The sequence below is a fragment of the Homalodisca vitripennis genome, chromosome 2 (genome assembly GCF_021130785.1).
Source record: "Homalodisca vitripennis isolate AUS2020 chromosome 2, UT_GWSS_2.1, whole genome shotgun sequence".
NCBI classification, from domain to species: domain Eukaryota; kingdom Metazoa; phylum Arthropoda; class Insecta; order Hemiptera; family Cicadellidae; genus Homalodisca; species Homalodisca vitripennis.
The window spans coordinates 90,145,828-90,160,419 of record NC_060208.1 but is presented as its reverse complement, the minus strand read 5'-3'; the positions used below and the strand labels follow the sequence as shown (position 1 = coordinate 90,160,419).

Sequence of the window (14,592 nt, the reverse complement as noted above, 5' to 3'; positions counted from 1 at the left end):
TTAAATTGCTTTTACCCGTGGCTTCACTCACATTTCAGCTTATAAATAAGTATGGGATCATTAACATATAAATGAATTAATATGATAACTATATTTTATTGCTTAGCTAGAATTATAAATTGTCAAAAAATACTACACACAGTGACGTTTAAAAAACTTAAATTATGCTTTATTAAATTACAACAACGTGAATGAATTCTAACAATTTAAAAACATAAAAAAGAGTATATGTAGAATTTTTTGTAGGCTATAGGTACTATAAGTCTTTCCGTCAGGTGCAAATATGTGTAAATTCCGGGCATTAGACACTCGCGAACAGGCTACATATAGTTGACCATAAGAGAAGCATGGCTTTTCTAAATGGACTCCCGTAACCTGTAATGTCTGCCCTTGATTGGAATAAGTGAGTAAGATTTAAAATAATGACATTTCATTATCCAACCACAAAAATGACACTTAACCTCAAAAAGGTTTTAAGCTCCATGTAATAATGACAGAAGAAAATAACAGGGTTGGAACTTCACTACTGGAATGCTAAATGTCGTTGAAGTAGCTAGATTTTGAGATTTTTTTTTAATTTTTCGAATAAAATTAATTTTGTTTATTAAAAAATAAATATAAATAATAAATATGTTACTTCTAATACCTCCAACAATATGTGTACAAAGTTTCATGATGATCGGTTAAGTAGTTTTCACGTGAAAGCATAACATCAAATTATATTCACATTTATAGTCTAATATTAATAGGGATAAATATAACCACTTTTGCTGATAGAAGAATAACTTAATTGTCAGGCTTTTCTATTCGTACAAACCTTCCTCAGATTTCGAAGAATATTTTTCGTTCTATATATTCTCGATATTATCGCCTATAGTCACATTATGTATTTCATTTGTATTTATAACATGAACCATCGACCGCTTTTCTAATGAGAAATACTTAAATATGGCCAAGGTCATTGAAATATTTGAAATAATTAAATGCTGTCAAAGTTAAGTTTACCTTATGACAAAGGTCTTACGAGCGGAATCATTTGAACCCGTTTTCTTCCTTATAACTTGTACGTTAAAACAAGCCTTCCCTGTCAAAAGACAAAATTCTAATTTTCATACCAAGCTTTCCAAATTTTTGATGTGTTACTTAAACTCCTTATAGCAGACAAACCCCAAACGACAGTACGGTGATTTAATATGTTTATTAGAATACACATATTTTGAAACATTTACATAAACTGGTCAATAAAATATATACCTTTACTTATTTGTTACTTATTTTAGGTGTTCTATTTAAATTTATCAAAAACAGACAATAATTACTGATTGTACTAAAATTCAACTTCATCAATAGTTTTTGTTCATCTTATACTTGAATTGTCAATGTAAAATAATACTTAGATCCTCTCGTTAATTAAAATATACAAAAAATGACGCAATAAAGAGTTAAGCCATCGTAGGTTATTTTTAAAGTATTTATTGAGATATAACGTTTTTATAAGCTTTTACTACACGATGACCATAATAGACCTGATATCTCGTAAAAGAATAGTCCTGCTTCTCGATTTCAAAATATAAACATAGATTATATTCATGTTTCACACCATAAAACCATTAATTGTGTGTGCGTGTGTGTGCGTGCGTGTGCGTGTGCGTGTGCGTGTGCGTGTGCGTGTGCGTGTGCGTGTGCGTGTGTGTGTGCGTGTGTGTGTGTGTGCGTGTGTGTGTGTGTGTGTGTGTGTGTGTGTGTGTGTGTGTGTGTGTGTGTGTGTGTGTGTGTGTGTGTGTGTGTGTGTGTGTGTGTGTGTGTGTGTGTGTGTGTGTGTGTGTGTGTGTGTGTACTGTGTCACAAATATCCAAAGTCCCCAATAATTCCCATATTTCTGAAATTCTAAAATGTTTCGAAATTAGAACAGCCTCTGATCAACTGCGTTTTTGTATAACCGATTACTCATTTTGCAACATATGAAAGCAAAAACGTTAAATAATGGAAGCAGCTAAGGTTGAAGGAGATGTTGTAAAACATCCGTTGAGTAACTCTTTTGTTTATTTGGAAAGAGGGTTGGTATTTGTTAAAAGTGTAAATGAAAGCGGGAAACACTTCCTCACTGGCAACTTGTTGAGCGTGTGACTCTGGATTAACTTATTCTCAGGGCCCTTTTGTGCTCTATAAAATTGAAAATATCAAAACTAATTTAAAGTAAATAATGAGTTCAAATTTTATTTTTCCAGAGACTTAGGAACTAATCCAACTAATATAATGGAAAGTTTAAAATAATATAATTAGATTTACTATCCATACGAAGTTTTTATGTTTTTACTGCTTCATATACTTTCAAAATATAAAGAACTAGTTAGGTTATCATGCAAATTCAAATGTTCGCTTATAGTGGTCTGCATTTGGCAGTGAAGACAGTGAAAGAAATATCAAACAATTAATTAAATCACATTTTTAAATAGCTTTAAGAGTGACTATGTTTTGACATATTTGTTAACTACATGTGTAAAAACTGGTGTTATGACAAATATGACAACATTGTATCCTTGAACATTATTTAAAATGCCACGCTCCAATAATAATTCTAAATTCGGGAATAAAAAAGTAATATTCATTTATATTGTAAATTTTGAAGAAGTCGTGTAAGAACTCACTGTAATGCTGTACTTGGTGATGCGTAAATATCTAAAAATAATTCCTTAACTTTTGACATAGGTTATAAAAAAGTATAGTATCATACTGAAGCTGAAAATAATCAAATTTCAGTCTCCAAGTAACTCGTAAAAATAACAATATATAAACATATATGTTCTTTACTGTGATACCCATGACATTATTGCGTAATTTTACGTCCTATACGTTAAAATGTAGTTCAAGAAGAAAGAACTAATAAACTGTTTAAATAATTAAATATTCTGTGAAAGTTTTTCTTTTATTATAGTTTGGCAACGTACAAACGTTCCTTTCTTTACAATGTGGATTAATCATGTTTATACAAACATATGTAATAATTACTTTCGTGTCCTGCTGTATTTATATGTATTTTAAGACTTCAAAATATCTTATAGAGTCGAAATATATTTACAGGTAGCCAATACAATAGGTCTAATAGATAATAGACCTATATTTTTAAGTGTATCACAGTTTTACGGTATAAACTTAGTCGTTTTTTCTAAAAAAAAGTATTTATGATACAACAAACATGACAAGTTTGTATTTCATAAAAGTAATATATAGATTACTGGTAGCGTGTATTGAGGCGTGTAGACCGGTTACAAATACAGGAAAACACCATAACTTCGAATCTAATCTTGACCATTCATTATTATTTTTAATATTATCTATATTGCCATAGGGCAATAGTGTTCCATTTTTATTCTTTTCACTTTGCCCGTTTCATATACCTCAAATTTAAATTATTAAATGTAAATATCTTATGCGCGTGGACACACAAAGGATGGATGATACATTTTTAGACGATTATTATATTTTTAACGCACGGAATAACTCAATATAATATACAGCAAGAATTACGAACCATTCCGTTATAAGTGGATCTGTAATTACTACTTGTCATGGTGTTACTCAGGAAACTCCCCTCTCACTATAACAGACATTCTCATTATTAGCATAAGTGAAGCTGAACAAAAATGCAATAGAGCATTATTTGCACTGGACCTTGAACTGCAGCAACTTTGGTTCTTCGACTGGTTAATGCCCTTAAATCATTTCAAACATACATATTGTTATTTTTTACCAATTTAATAGCTAACAAATGTAAAAAAAGACCGTCAATAATCAACTACACTGTAATTCTTATTTTATGATGAATATGAAATAAAAATATATCGTAACGACAAACAACAAAGAGCGAATAATATTACCCTTTTCTAACTGTTTTTATCTGTGTCTTATTCCTAATAAAGCTATAGAAAACTCTATTACTGAAATAATATAAGTCGTATGTAACTGAAATACTTTTTGCATGGATTTTAATAGTACGTTTGCGTCATTAATATACGGTTTTCGAGAACCCCAGGTAGATTTTAAGTGAGGCGAAAACAATTATTAGCTTAGTTAATAATCATACGTTTAACTTCAAATGGAACGATGTTTAATTTGTATTTTGTAAACTAGTCCTTCGTATAGACTTAATTAAATATGTATTCAATTCGCAAGTACAATAATCACACGTCACAAAGAATTGATAATTAGTTTATATATTGTGAAGCACTTACGCTGCTTTCATAGCCAGCTGATAATGCAAAAGCCTTACACATGTATTAGCTTAATGCATTGTTATTGAACTATGTTCGCAAGAATTCTATTCATGTGAGGAATTTAAACAATTTCGATACTTTCATTACCGATATTGAAAAATTATAATTTTATACATGCATAATATTTTAATTTGTAAAACTTTTAGATAAATTCCAATTTGTATTTCTGTTGCTTGAAGTTTTAAATACCCAATATTAAGTACATTTTGTATGAAAAACTTTCCTTGTGGTGGCACTTAACGAAATGTTCTTCATATCATTACCGAAAAGCTGGCTTGTGGCGACAATAACTGACCCAAATTAAGCCCAGAAAAGTCAAAACTAACACTGTTGTGAATAAAGACAATATAGGAAGTTCTATTTTCATTTTTTATTGATAACTCTGTACGGCAATAAGACGTTTAATGTAGCTGTGCAATTTCTTCCATTTACGATAATCACGTAAATGTCAGTTTCAATAAATGTTTAAAAACTTTGTTTTTATTTTTTATTAAATACATCGACGCTATTAAGTACAATTCAATGGTAAGAAACTCAAATAACTATAAAGTGTCAAAATGTGGTCTAAATTTAAATTAAGTTTTTTTAATGGCCTACAAGAGCTTAAGGAAAATACTGAAAACCCATTCCAGAGACCGGGAAAGTTTCACATTTATCTACCCAGGCTTGTATGTATATTAGCGCTACAGCAATACCTTATTAGTTAGTGGCCATAAGGAAAATGAATAAAAGTATAGCTTTATGGTAACTATACCAGCACATTATCAATTTTCTTAGAAAATTGTACGACTTCCTTATCTGATGGACCACACTCATATAGTTTTGGTTGAACCAACTAAAGGAAACATTTGAGCTGGAGAACTAATTTTGACCAGGATTTTGAAGGAAATAAATGTGAAATTTGAAATCAGCAAAGAGTTCTATCAAAATTCGTTCGAGATTCGATTTAATAAGCCTTAAGAAGCATTTATAGAAGTGCCCATAGAAGTATAGGTGATAAAAAGCGATAATCACAAATCACCCCGACTATTTAATAACTGAGAAAACCAGCTGAATAACGATGTTTTAATTTCCAAATACTCAACACATTATGTAGACATCCTGTCAGAAACTGATAGACGGAGTCGTGCTTGGTCCTCATAGTGCGATATATTTCAGCCGGGACTTTGTAACGAGGTTCACTAGCAAGGTCACAAACTCAGCTTATCTGTTACTGACGAGCGTTATCAACGAAATATTTCACACATAAATTAGCTGTGCCTAATTCGCCCAATACAACATTGAAACACATTTGAGGTACACAGGTGCGAATTTTACCCTAACGTTCATTTCATGGTGATCGATGGCCAATTTTTTACCTTATGCGGTTGTCTCATAGGAAAAGTATTTCCGGTCAATTTATTTTGTAAATTACGAGTCAATTACATAATGCAAGTATGAGTGGATCGAATATTTTACCATATTGATAATTTTATTCCACAGTATATTAAAAATATTATATTAATGTAAATAATTTTAAAAGTCTCTTCCGGTTTAGTAGGAAGAAAGGTAGCTTTAACACCTGGCAGTTATCTCGAAATGTAAAACTGAACATGCGTTATAGGTTTATACAATTCACAACGCAGATATTACGATGATTCTCGAGGTTGACAAGTTAATTTAATGTAACACTTTCAAATACTTTCTCATATATGCAAATGACCATCATCTTAAAAGGTTTAATTGGTTAATATTGGCTAAAAAAACTCAATTAAACTATGTTCAAATAATGCCTTTGTACCAAGTTTAGTCTAGATCACATAAAACACGGGCCGGTTTTCTGTCTACAATTTTTTCCGCAATTTTGTATACTGCTCAACTCTTTGTATGGGAGCTACCTGGGAATCGTACAAGATTTTTAAAAACATGCAAGAACAAATTTTATTTGCGTTTATGATTAAAGTGATCCAATATAGAAGGATATTTTGAGTCTATATTGAAAAATAGCTGAGTTAATTTTGCACAAACACAAATGGCCACCATCTTGAAAAGTTAACGAATAAGTTAGGAAAACTAACGAATTTATCCAACCTATGTGCAAATATTTTCTCTGTACCAAGTTACGTCTGTGTCTATCACCGGCTATTATCGTGTTCACAAGCCCGCGTTATATAATATAAGCCGATACATAGAGTACATATATATGGGCCAAAAATCTCTATGAAATTCCGTGCTGAAAATGCTTCTAATAGGCAGATGTTTAGCATAGGAATTACTATTATGTGTTATATTAGTATATGGTTAGATCTCTGATTGTCATATTTCCAACAATTAAAATTATACTAAACAAACAAAGCTACATGCACGTAGTTTATTAAAACAAAACTTAATTTACTTGTGTAAAATAATATTTATCTGTTAAAGTTATAGTATCAAAATTAATTAGCAATTAGTTCTGAAATAATAGTATTAGTTATGTTGTTACAAGTTGTTTAAGAGGTTTTCATTTTAACAAGTAAAGTTGTCGAATAATTACTTTGACTGAAAACTTATCTTTAATAATTCTCAAAGCCTCATTCGAGACAGAAAAGAATTTAGTTAATATATCTTGTATCAATATTTATTATAATGGGTTACTACCAGTAACACCTCTCGCTTCTGAAGTGTTACCTGTGCTACACAATTCAAGTCCTATGTAACACAAATCATTTAAAATTATACTTTCCTAATTGTATATGTTATTATAATTAGCTATATGTTATTATTTGCATATATTTTCATTTACACTACTATATTATATTATAACACACACACACACACACACACACACACACACACACATATATATATATATCTATCTATATATATATATATATATATATATATATGTATATGTATATATATATATATTGACCACGTATTATCAAATCCAACGACTTCATTACAACTTTTCCTTGATAATCTACGAATTAAAGGTGCTTGATATAAAAATCGTAAAAAGTATTTCCTGAGATAAATAATAGGATCATTTTATATGACAGAAAACATTAGAAGAGTAAGAACGGCTTTTACAACCGTTATTTAGTACTGTCATATACTATCTGGTAAACAAAGAGTGGTATTTCATCTGAGCCGATGTTTGGCACTGCAAGACCCGAGATTTATGTTCAACAGCAGTAAGATACAGTTTTATCACTGTGTGTTCCTCCTCGTTTATCTTTCGACTAAAAACACTTTGATTAAAAGTTTTACCGGTAAGTCTGCCTGCCCGGTAATTCTTTATTCAAATAACTTTTATAGCGTTCATTTCCATATGACGATATGTTTAATACTTGGAAGTTTGTCTAAGTAGTTCTAAATAGTGAACATGTAATTAATACTGTCCATATTTCTTTCACCCGTACTATTATATTCTGAAAATATCTCACCGATGTCAATTTTTTTATTCATATAAATTATTAAATATTTGAAAGAATTCTTAATAAAAATTGTACAAATTGAGTTACCAAATCTTGTAAAAGGTTATTTAAAAGCCTTGAAATTTGTTGTCATGTCTGAAAAAAGCCTACTACTTGTCAATTAAATGTGTAGTACTTTCTAATAAAAAACTTTACATTTTAGTATTTTGCACTTTAACCACATCCAATAGTATTTTTTTTGTTTAGTTTAAATTTAGTTTTGTAGTCTTATATTTTTCCAATTCCAGGTTTGACCTAATCTTATCAATTCTTCAAGTTAAACCTCATTTTGAACTGGACATTCATGTTTAATATGTCTGCTATAACACTTCTGAAAGTGTAATGTATTGTACGCCTTATAATTACAGCCTTCTGTAATATATCAGGACATGCGCCTAGGTCTTAATACTACTGAAGTCATTATGTTGGCAGTGGTTTTGCTGAAATATGCCGGGAATTGAGCAAACAGTTGTAAGATTATGTATATACATGTAATAACATATATGAAAAAAAAGAAACGGAGCAGTGATAGGAAAAACCCTTGCTCTTACAGAAATAACCACGTTTTCCACACCTAAAAACCCATATCGCGACTAGACATAACCTGTGCAGCCCCCACAGCTCTGGTGACCGTCGTTTCACTTTCCTTATACTAAATAATTGATTTAGTTACCTGAAGATCCCTCTTGGTGAATTACCTAAGCCACCGAAACATTACCAATTAGGAATTGTATAGTTAGGGTAACTTAAATGGTCCAAGATAATTTTAACAACTAAAAGTTAAACCTTTTAAATCGTTAAACACTAATTACAACTATGGCAACTTCGATAGATCAAAACATGATGTAACTGATTTAAAACTATATAATGATTTTAACTACATTTATATAACAGTTAAATAACACAAAAATAAAGTCCAAATTATAGCGAATATATAATAAAATAGGGTCATGTTATGATCGTTTTAATATCCGGATTATCGAAGTTAACAGATTAACTTCACAAGTTTCAGTCTCCGTTATTTCGAACCGATAATTTCGCACACGGGAACGAGGGCGATTATCGTTGGACTTCCTTAAACGTTTTTAAGTACTACTAAAACATTCCAGCTCGTCTTAGTTTTGTCATACCAACCTAATGCTTTTACCACGTTCCAGTTCATAATTTTCAACAAATTTGCAATACCAAGTATTATCAAACTTGAAAAAGATCTACCAGCGTTTATCTTTTTAATACATAAAAACAAACGTTTACTTGTATATCTTATTTATTACAAATAGTTTAAAATGTATTAATAAAGGTAAGGTAAGGTAAGGTAGAACCAATGAAGTTTATTTAAATACCTTAAAAATATGGTAACATAAAATACCAGATTAACTGAATAATTTCTTAGACTAATCATTTATTTAATTGTGTAATAATAGAAATTGACGTTAAATAAAACAATCCATCAAAAAGCGTAATTTTACAAAGGAATAACTTTGGTAAAGCTGAGGAGTTTGTTTTGGATAATAGTCTATAATTTAAAAATTGAACTTTGAACTTATACTGTAAAACCTTTAAGTTATATATTTATAATAGTCTATTCCTTTAATTGCTATATATGTATTTTATACGAATTATTAAAAGTTCTAAAATTAACTAATATTAAGCTTTGTAACATAATCGTACTGTATATCCATATTTCGCCACATATCGTGTATTTTTTAACCAATACGTACTATAGAGATTTAAATTTTGCAATAAATAATACGAAAACTGATGGAGTATCCATTATCGGGTTCTCGTAGTGAATCGCTTATTGCCGTGTTGAGATCAACAGGTGTCGATACGGCTCGCATTGGCGTCATTAAATGATAAGAGATAGTTGGAGAGGTACTAGAGCCACAAGTGGCGTCAACCCCGTACCAGCTGTTACACACTGCCACACCCATCCTACCTGGAAGGCGGGCTTGTTGAAGCCGTCGGGCCTGTTGACTGGGTCCCTCTCGAGGAAGACGCAGGCGGTGTGCTCGGTTGAAGAGTAATAGTACGTGACTTCGCCATGAGAAAGGAAGACAGGGATGGATGTGAGAAGAATGACGATCCAAGTGATACCGATGGCCATGATGGCGTTCCGCTCCGTCCTCACCGACATCGAGGCTATGGGGTGAACCACGGCGAGGAAGCGGTCAAGACTCATCAACACCAGAGTGTACACACTCGCGTAGGCCGTTACCACTATGAGGTACTGAACCATCTTGCACCAGGTGTCGCCGAAGGGCCAGAAGGGTAGAATGTAATCCGTGGCAGTGAAGGGAACGCAGAAGACGATGAAGCAGAGATCGGCCACGGCGAGATTGATGATAAGGAGATTCGTAGTACTTCTCATCTGCTGGTTGGCCGACACCACGATGACCACGAGGGCGTTCCCGAAGAGCCCGAGGATGATGATGATTCCGAAGAGAACCGGGACGACGATGCTGACGATCTGCTCCATGACCCGGAGCTCCGGCTCCATATCGTCTGGAATCGCTCCGGAAACATTTGGCTGGCAGAAAGTCAGGAATAAGTCACTTTGGTTCCCCTTAGTCTGGTTGATACACTGGGTGTACCCCACGGCCTCACCCACGGACTCACCACTCATGACGACTATCGGCGAACCTCCCAGTGGCGACCCGACGCGGACGGCGGACTCATGCTGACTGACGGCAGGTGGACCGACCCACGACGCTGCTGCCGCCCGCGGCGCCCCACTCAACCTTCCACATCGATCCTCCCTCCCCCGCTTCTCGTCACCTGGTATTTGATTATCCTCCATCACCTCCGATTGAGCTTCGACTCGGATTCGCTCAGCCGGACACACGCCTCAATAATGCTGGACGGCGGCGTCGCTGTCACTTCTCTGTTGCAAGTTGACGGGAAAATAATTGTAATTGACGCCTGTTTTCCAATTTCCGATTCGTTATTTTTCGCCAAAATGAAAAACACGTCGCTCTCTCTGACTGCGTCTCTACAGTTGATTAAAAGTTCCTTTCAAGTAAGGACCATCCAATCTGTGACTAATGGTTTTTTATTGCCGCTTTGTTCTTTGACAACAGAGATGGTAATTTTATAGTTTTCGTGTTTATTTAAACTAACAATGTAGATGAATTTGTTTATGTTTTTAAGTTATTGCTGTATTTTATTACATATTAAAAAACTTACTGCTAATAAGCTAGAATAGAGTATGAATAAAAACATCTCTGTCAACACTATACAGGTCGTAGTGTAGAAAATGTTCATAATAGTAAATCTCAATTTAAAAGAGAATATTTTGAAATTTAAATAACTACATTGTGTATAAATTTTATAGCAAATTTTTGCCATGGCTCAACTATTTTATAAATAAAAATTATTACTTGTAAAAATTCATGTTTGGAGATAAATAAATATTAAGAACTGTACAAGTTGGAAATTTTACCATGCATACATGTATAATTGTATTGTAATATCCTGATATATCACATTTATTTGATTTATTTCTGCCCTCGTATGTATATAAGATTAGGTGTCTATCTATTATATCTTTAATAAGCTATTTGAATTATCTACCCTTCTATTATATTACGGTTCGTAGATATTGTGAAAGTTTTTACGTAGAATATTTAAAAGTTAAAAACAATAAAAAAAACCGATATAACTAAATTAAATAAACAACCACTATTGAAAATTAGAAATGGAATAACATTAATAATTCAGTCAAAATTATTTTCTCGCTTTAAATGTTACTGGTTTTGTTTGGTTTCAATATACGAGTATATCCAATCTTCTTTGTAGTAAAGCAATTTAAATGTTATCTATGATCTACTCATTTATTAAATTATTAGGTTATTAAATGTTTTGATTTTTTATTTGTTAAGTGCTGTAAAGGAACTGAATGGTTTATCTTCTACAGGTTTGTGAAACCAGTTGTTATAATATATATTATCTTGTACTCTAAAGTTGTCCTGCCTATGTTGCTAAAGGTAAGAGTACGTCTACACGTAATACTACACGCCAGGACTTTCTGAAGTTCCATGTAAAATAGTCTACAGATCGTATCATTCTCAAGATATCATGCAGACAGATAGACATAAAGGCATGTACTATCATAGCACTAATTCTTGTCTGTTTAGAAATGAAATCTTATTTAAACTTGAAAGCCTATAGATAATATTTCCCTCTAAAATATCATGTGGATAGTTAACTACGCAAACGCTTATCCAAACGCCGAGAGAAATATATCATCAAACACGACATTGCATAGGTAGAAATGAAGTTACATATAAACTTTCTAGTCCATAGCTCAATCCGCACTTCAGATATCAAAGGGAAAACTGACACCTATGAAGATAAAAAGAGACAAAACAGTAGAGGACCTTCTCCAAAATCCTTAGTGAAAGAAAATTACACTAAACTTACAGTTTATAGCTCAATTCGTTCTCGATGTATCACTCGAGTTAAGGGCATCGTTGACGCTCTGCCAAATTCTATAGAGGAACAGGAACCATAATAGAACTCTATCTTGTCTTTATGCTGATAATGTTATGAAAAGGGGTATCGAGGGCTCCAGTAGAATGTAGCGAAAGTCTTACCAACCAACCAACAAAAAAATCATAAGTTAAATTGCCATATTATTGTACTCGGGTTGTTTACAATTTTGTTTATATATTTTATTGTTTCCATTATAATTACCTATTAGATCTATATAAACCATAAATAACGCTCGTAACAATCGTATACGATAATTTGCACCATGTATAATTCGATGTTGCCGACAAATAAATGAAGCTTCATGCAAAATTTAAACTCTATATATCAAATAGTACTCGAAATATCGTGTAGGCGCCAGAAGACAAACTTTTTAAGCTCCAAAAGAGCTAATTTAGGATTATTTGTTGTCTTTGACGTATTCTCTATTCCATTTTGTTTCTCTTTCTGTTTCAATAAAGTGTAGACACAATAATATTTAATTATTCATGCACATAAATGTAAATTTATTATTATGTAAACTAAATATCCTGTTGCAGTGAACAATAATATACCTAGCAGAGAGGTTTATTGGAAAATCATGTTTAGAAACTTTGCATAACATCTCAAATTGATTGGGAACGATATAAATGCCACTTACAATCGTCAAGAAAGCATCATTAGTTAAGTTTAACAAGATGGGTTCATTAATAGCGACAATATCTGATAAAATGTTCGCTCCCAAGTTTTAATTGAATTTACATTGTTTAAATTTTTATTACATATTAACCTATTCCTCCACGGAACTGTATGGAAGGTAGTTAGAGAACTAACGGGACTTGGATCGTCTCTGAGGATACTTTAGACTCCATTTAAAAGGTACGACACAGTTTTACTGTTTAAAATTTTGTCAAACTTTTATGATAAGAATTAAAATATTGATCACTACATGCGTGTAAAAATGTCTGATCACAATTAAAAACTGTAGTTGTAAGAGTGCAATAGGAGTAATTAAGTAAAATAATTATTTTCATTTCATAAAAATTTATTTTTAAATATGCCTTCAACATAATTAAAATTAGTTATTGCATTCTATGTTCCACAACGACCACAAATCGAGAACAAAATATTTTGTATTATCATTATTTTTTTTCTTTTATGATAAATATAAATATGAAGAGTTTGAAGAATATAAATCTGTACTGTTTGATACTGAAAGGTGTGACGCAGTACAAAGTGGCAAGGAGACAATATGTAACAGTGCACAGGTACAATATTGCCAGTCTAAGTGGTGGCAGTAGTTTCTGATCATTGGTGCGGAAAACAATCTTGACAGCGCGTCATTTCCCGCTCCATTGCTCTACACGGTACAAACGTATCAGAGGTGACATGTTTCGTACATAGTTTCCCTCTTCTCTCTATTGTTGTCTCTAGTGAAAAATTACAAAATGCTGTTGTTAATAAATATCAACAACAGTTTAAACTTGCAGCTCAGATAATCCGTTCTTGGTTAAACCTAATTTTTACAACATTTTAATGACATACCTGTGCATAACGATTTAAAAATTAATTTTATATATATATATAAATCATATAAGAATGTGTTGATAAGACAGCTCAAACAGGAGAAGAAGATAATTTGCTTGTTGGTTTTAGTGGGAAAATCCATTTTTCTTGTGTAACAAACGTTTTACTGTGTGAATAACCATGTGAAACTAATTGGTCTAATATTTTAGTACTGTATCTCTCCACTACATGCATAAATGGGTTTTGAGATGATACGATGTCAAAAATACAGACACAGAGACAAGAGATTTTCAGTCCGATTAATAATAATTAATAATATATACGATTAGTTTAGTTGCTTAAAGAAAACTGTTTATATAATCTGCTAGCCATACATCCTAAAAATCATTTACGGTTGTAAAAAAACGATTAAAATACAGTCATGCGTGCTATCATCTTAAAGCTTCTATCACGAAGAATTGTAACAAAAAACTTATTTTGGTGTGGGTTCGTATCAAAGGATTGGCCATACAGAGCGTAAAAACTTGTTTTCTATACACTTTATACCACCGTTTTGAAACTAATAGAGATCATTCTCGTTTTCCTTTTCCAACATGTTTAGGATGCACTGACATTTAAAATTATGAACAACATGACGTGTGTATGCATTTAAAAGATGTGACGTTTAAAAATCGGACCATCTGTTTCTGAGTTACTCTGTATTTTTATTAATTGATTTTAAATACATTTTAGGGTTAATTTAGTAGGTAGCATTAGACAAATTCCTCCCTCTAATGTTTTTCTCTTAGAAAATCCTTTATAGTATTATCTAATCATCCGAAAGAGAGGTCTTATAATCACCGTTAAGTGTCGACCATATAGATTCATGAATTATACCTGTGGCA

The 14,592-nt window shown here is 32.1% G+C and overlaps 1 protein-coding gene across 1 annotated transcript in view; it reads right to left on the bottom strand.

Moving 5' to 3' along the window:
* LOC124354345 (allatostatin-A receptor-like) overlaps positions 1-10,433 on the bottom strand; it is a 42,612-nt gene extending 32,179 nt beyond the window's left edge. Inside the window, exon 1 of the mRNA XM_046804721.1 lies at positions 9,651-10,433. Within this exon, the coding sequence (XP_046660677.1) occupies positions 9,651-10,337 (687 nt within the window). The 5' untranslated portion in view covers positions 10,338-10,433. The remainder of the gene's footprint in view (positions 1-9,650) is intronic.
* Between the last annotated feature and the right edge of the window lie 4,159 nt (positions 10,434-14,592).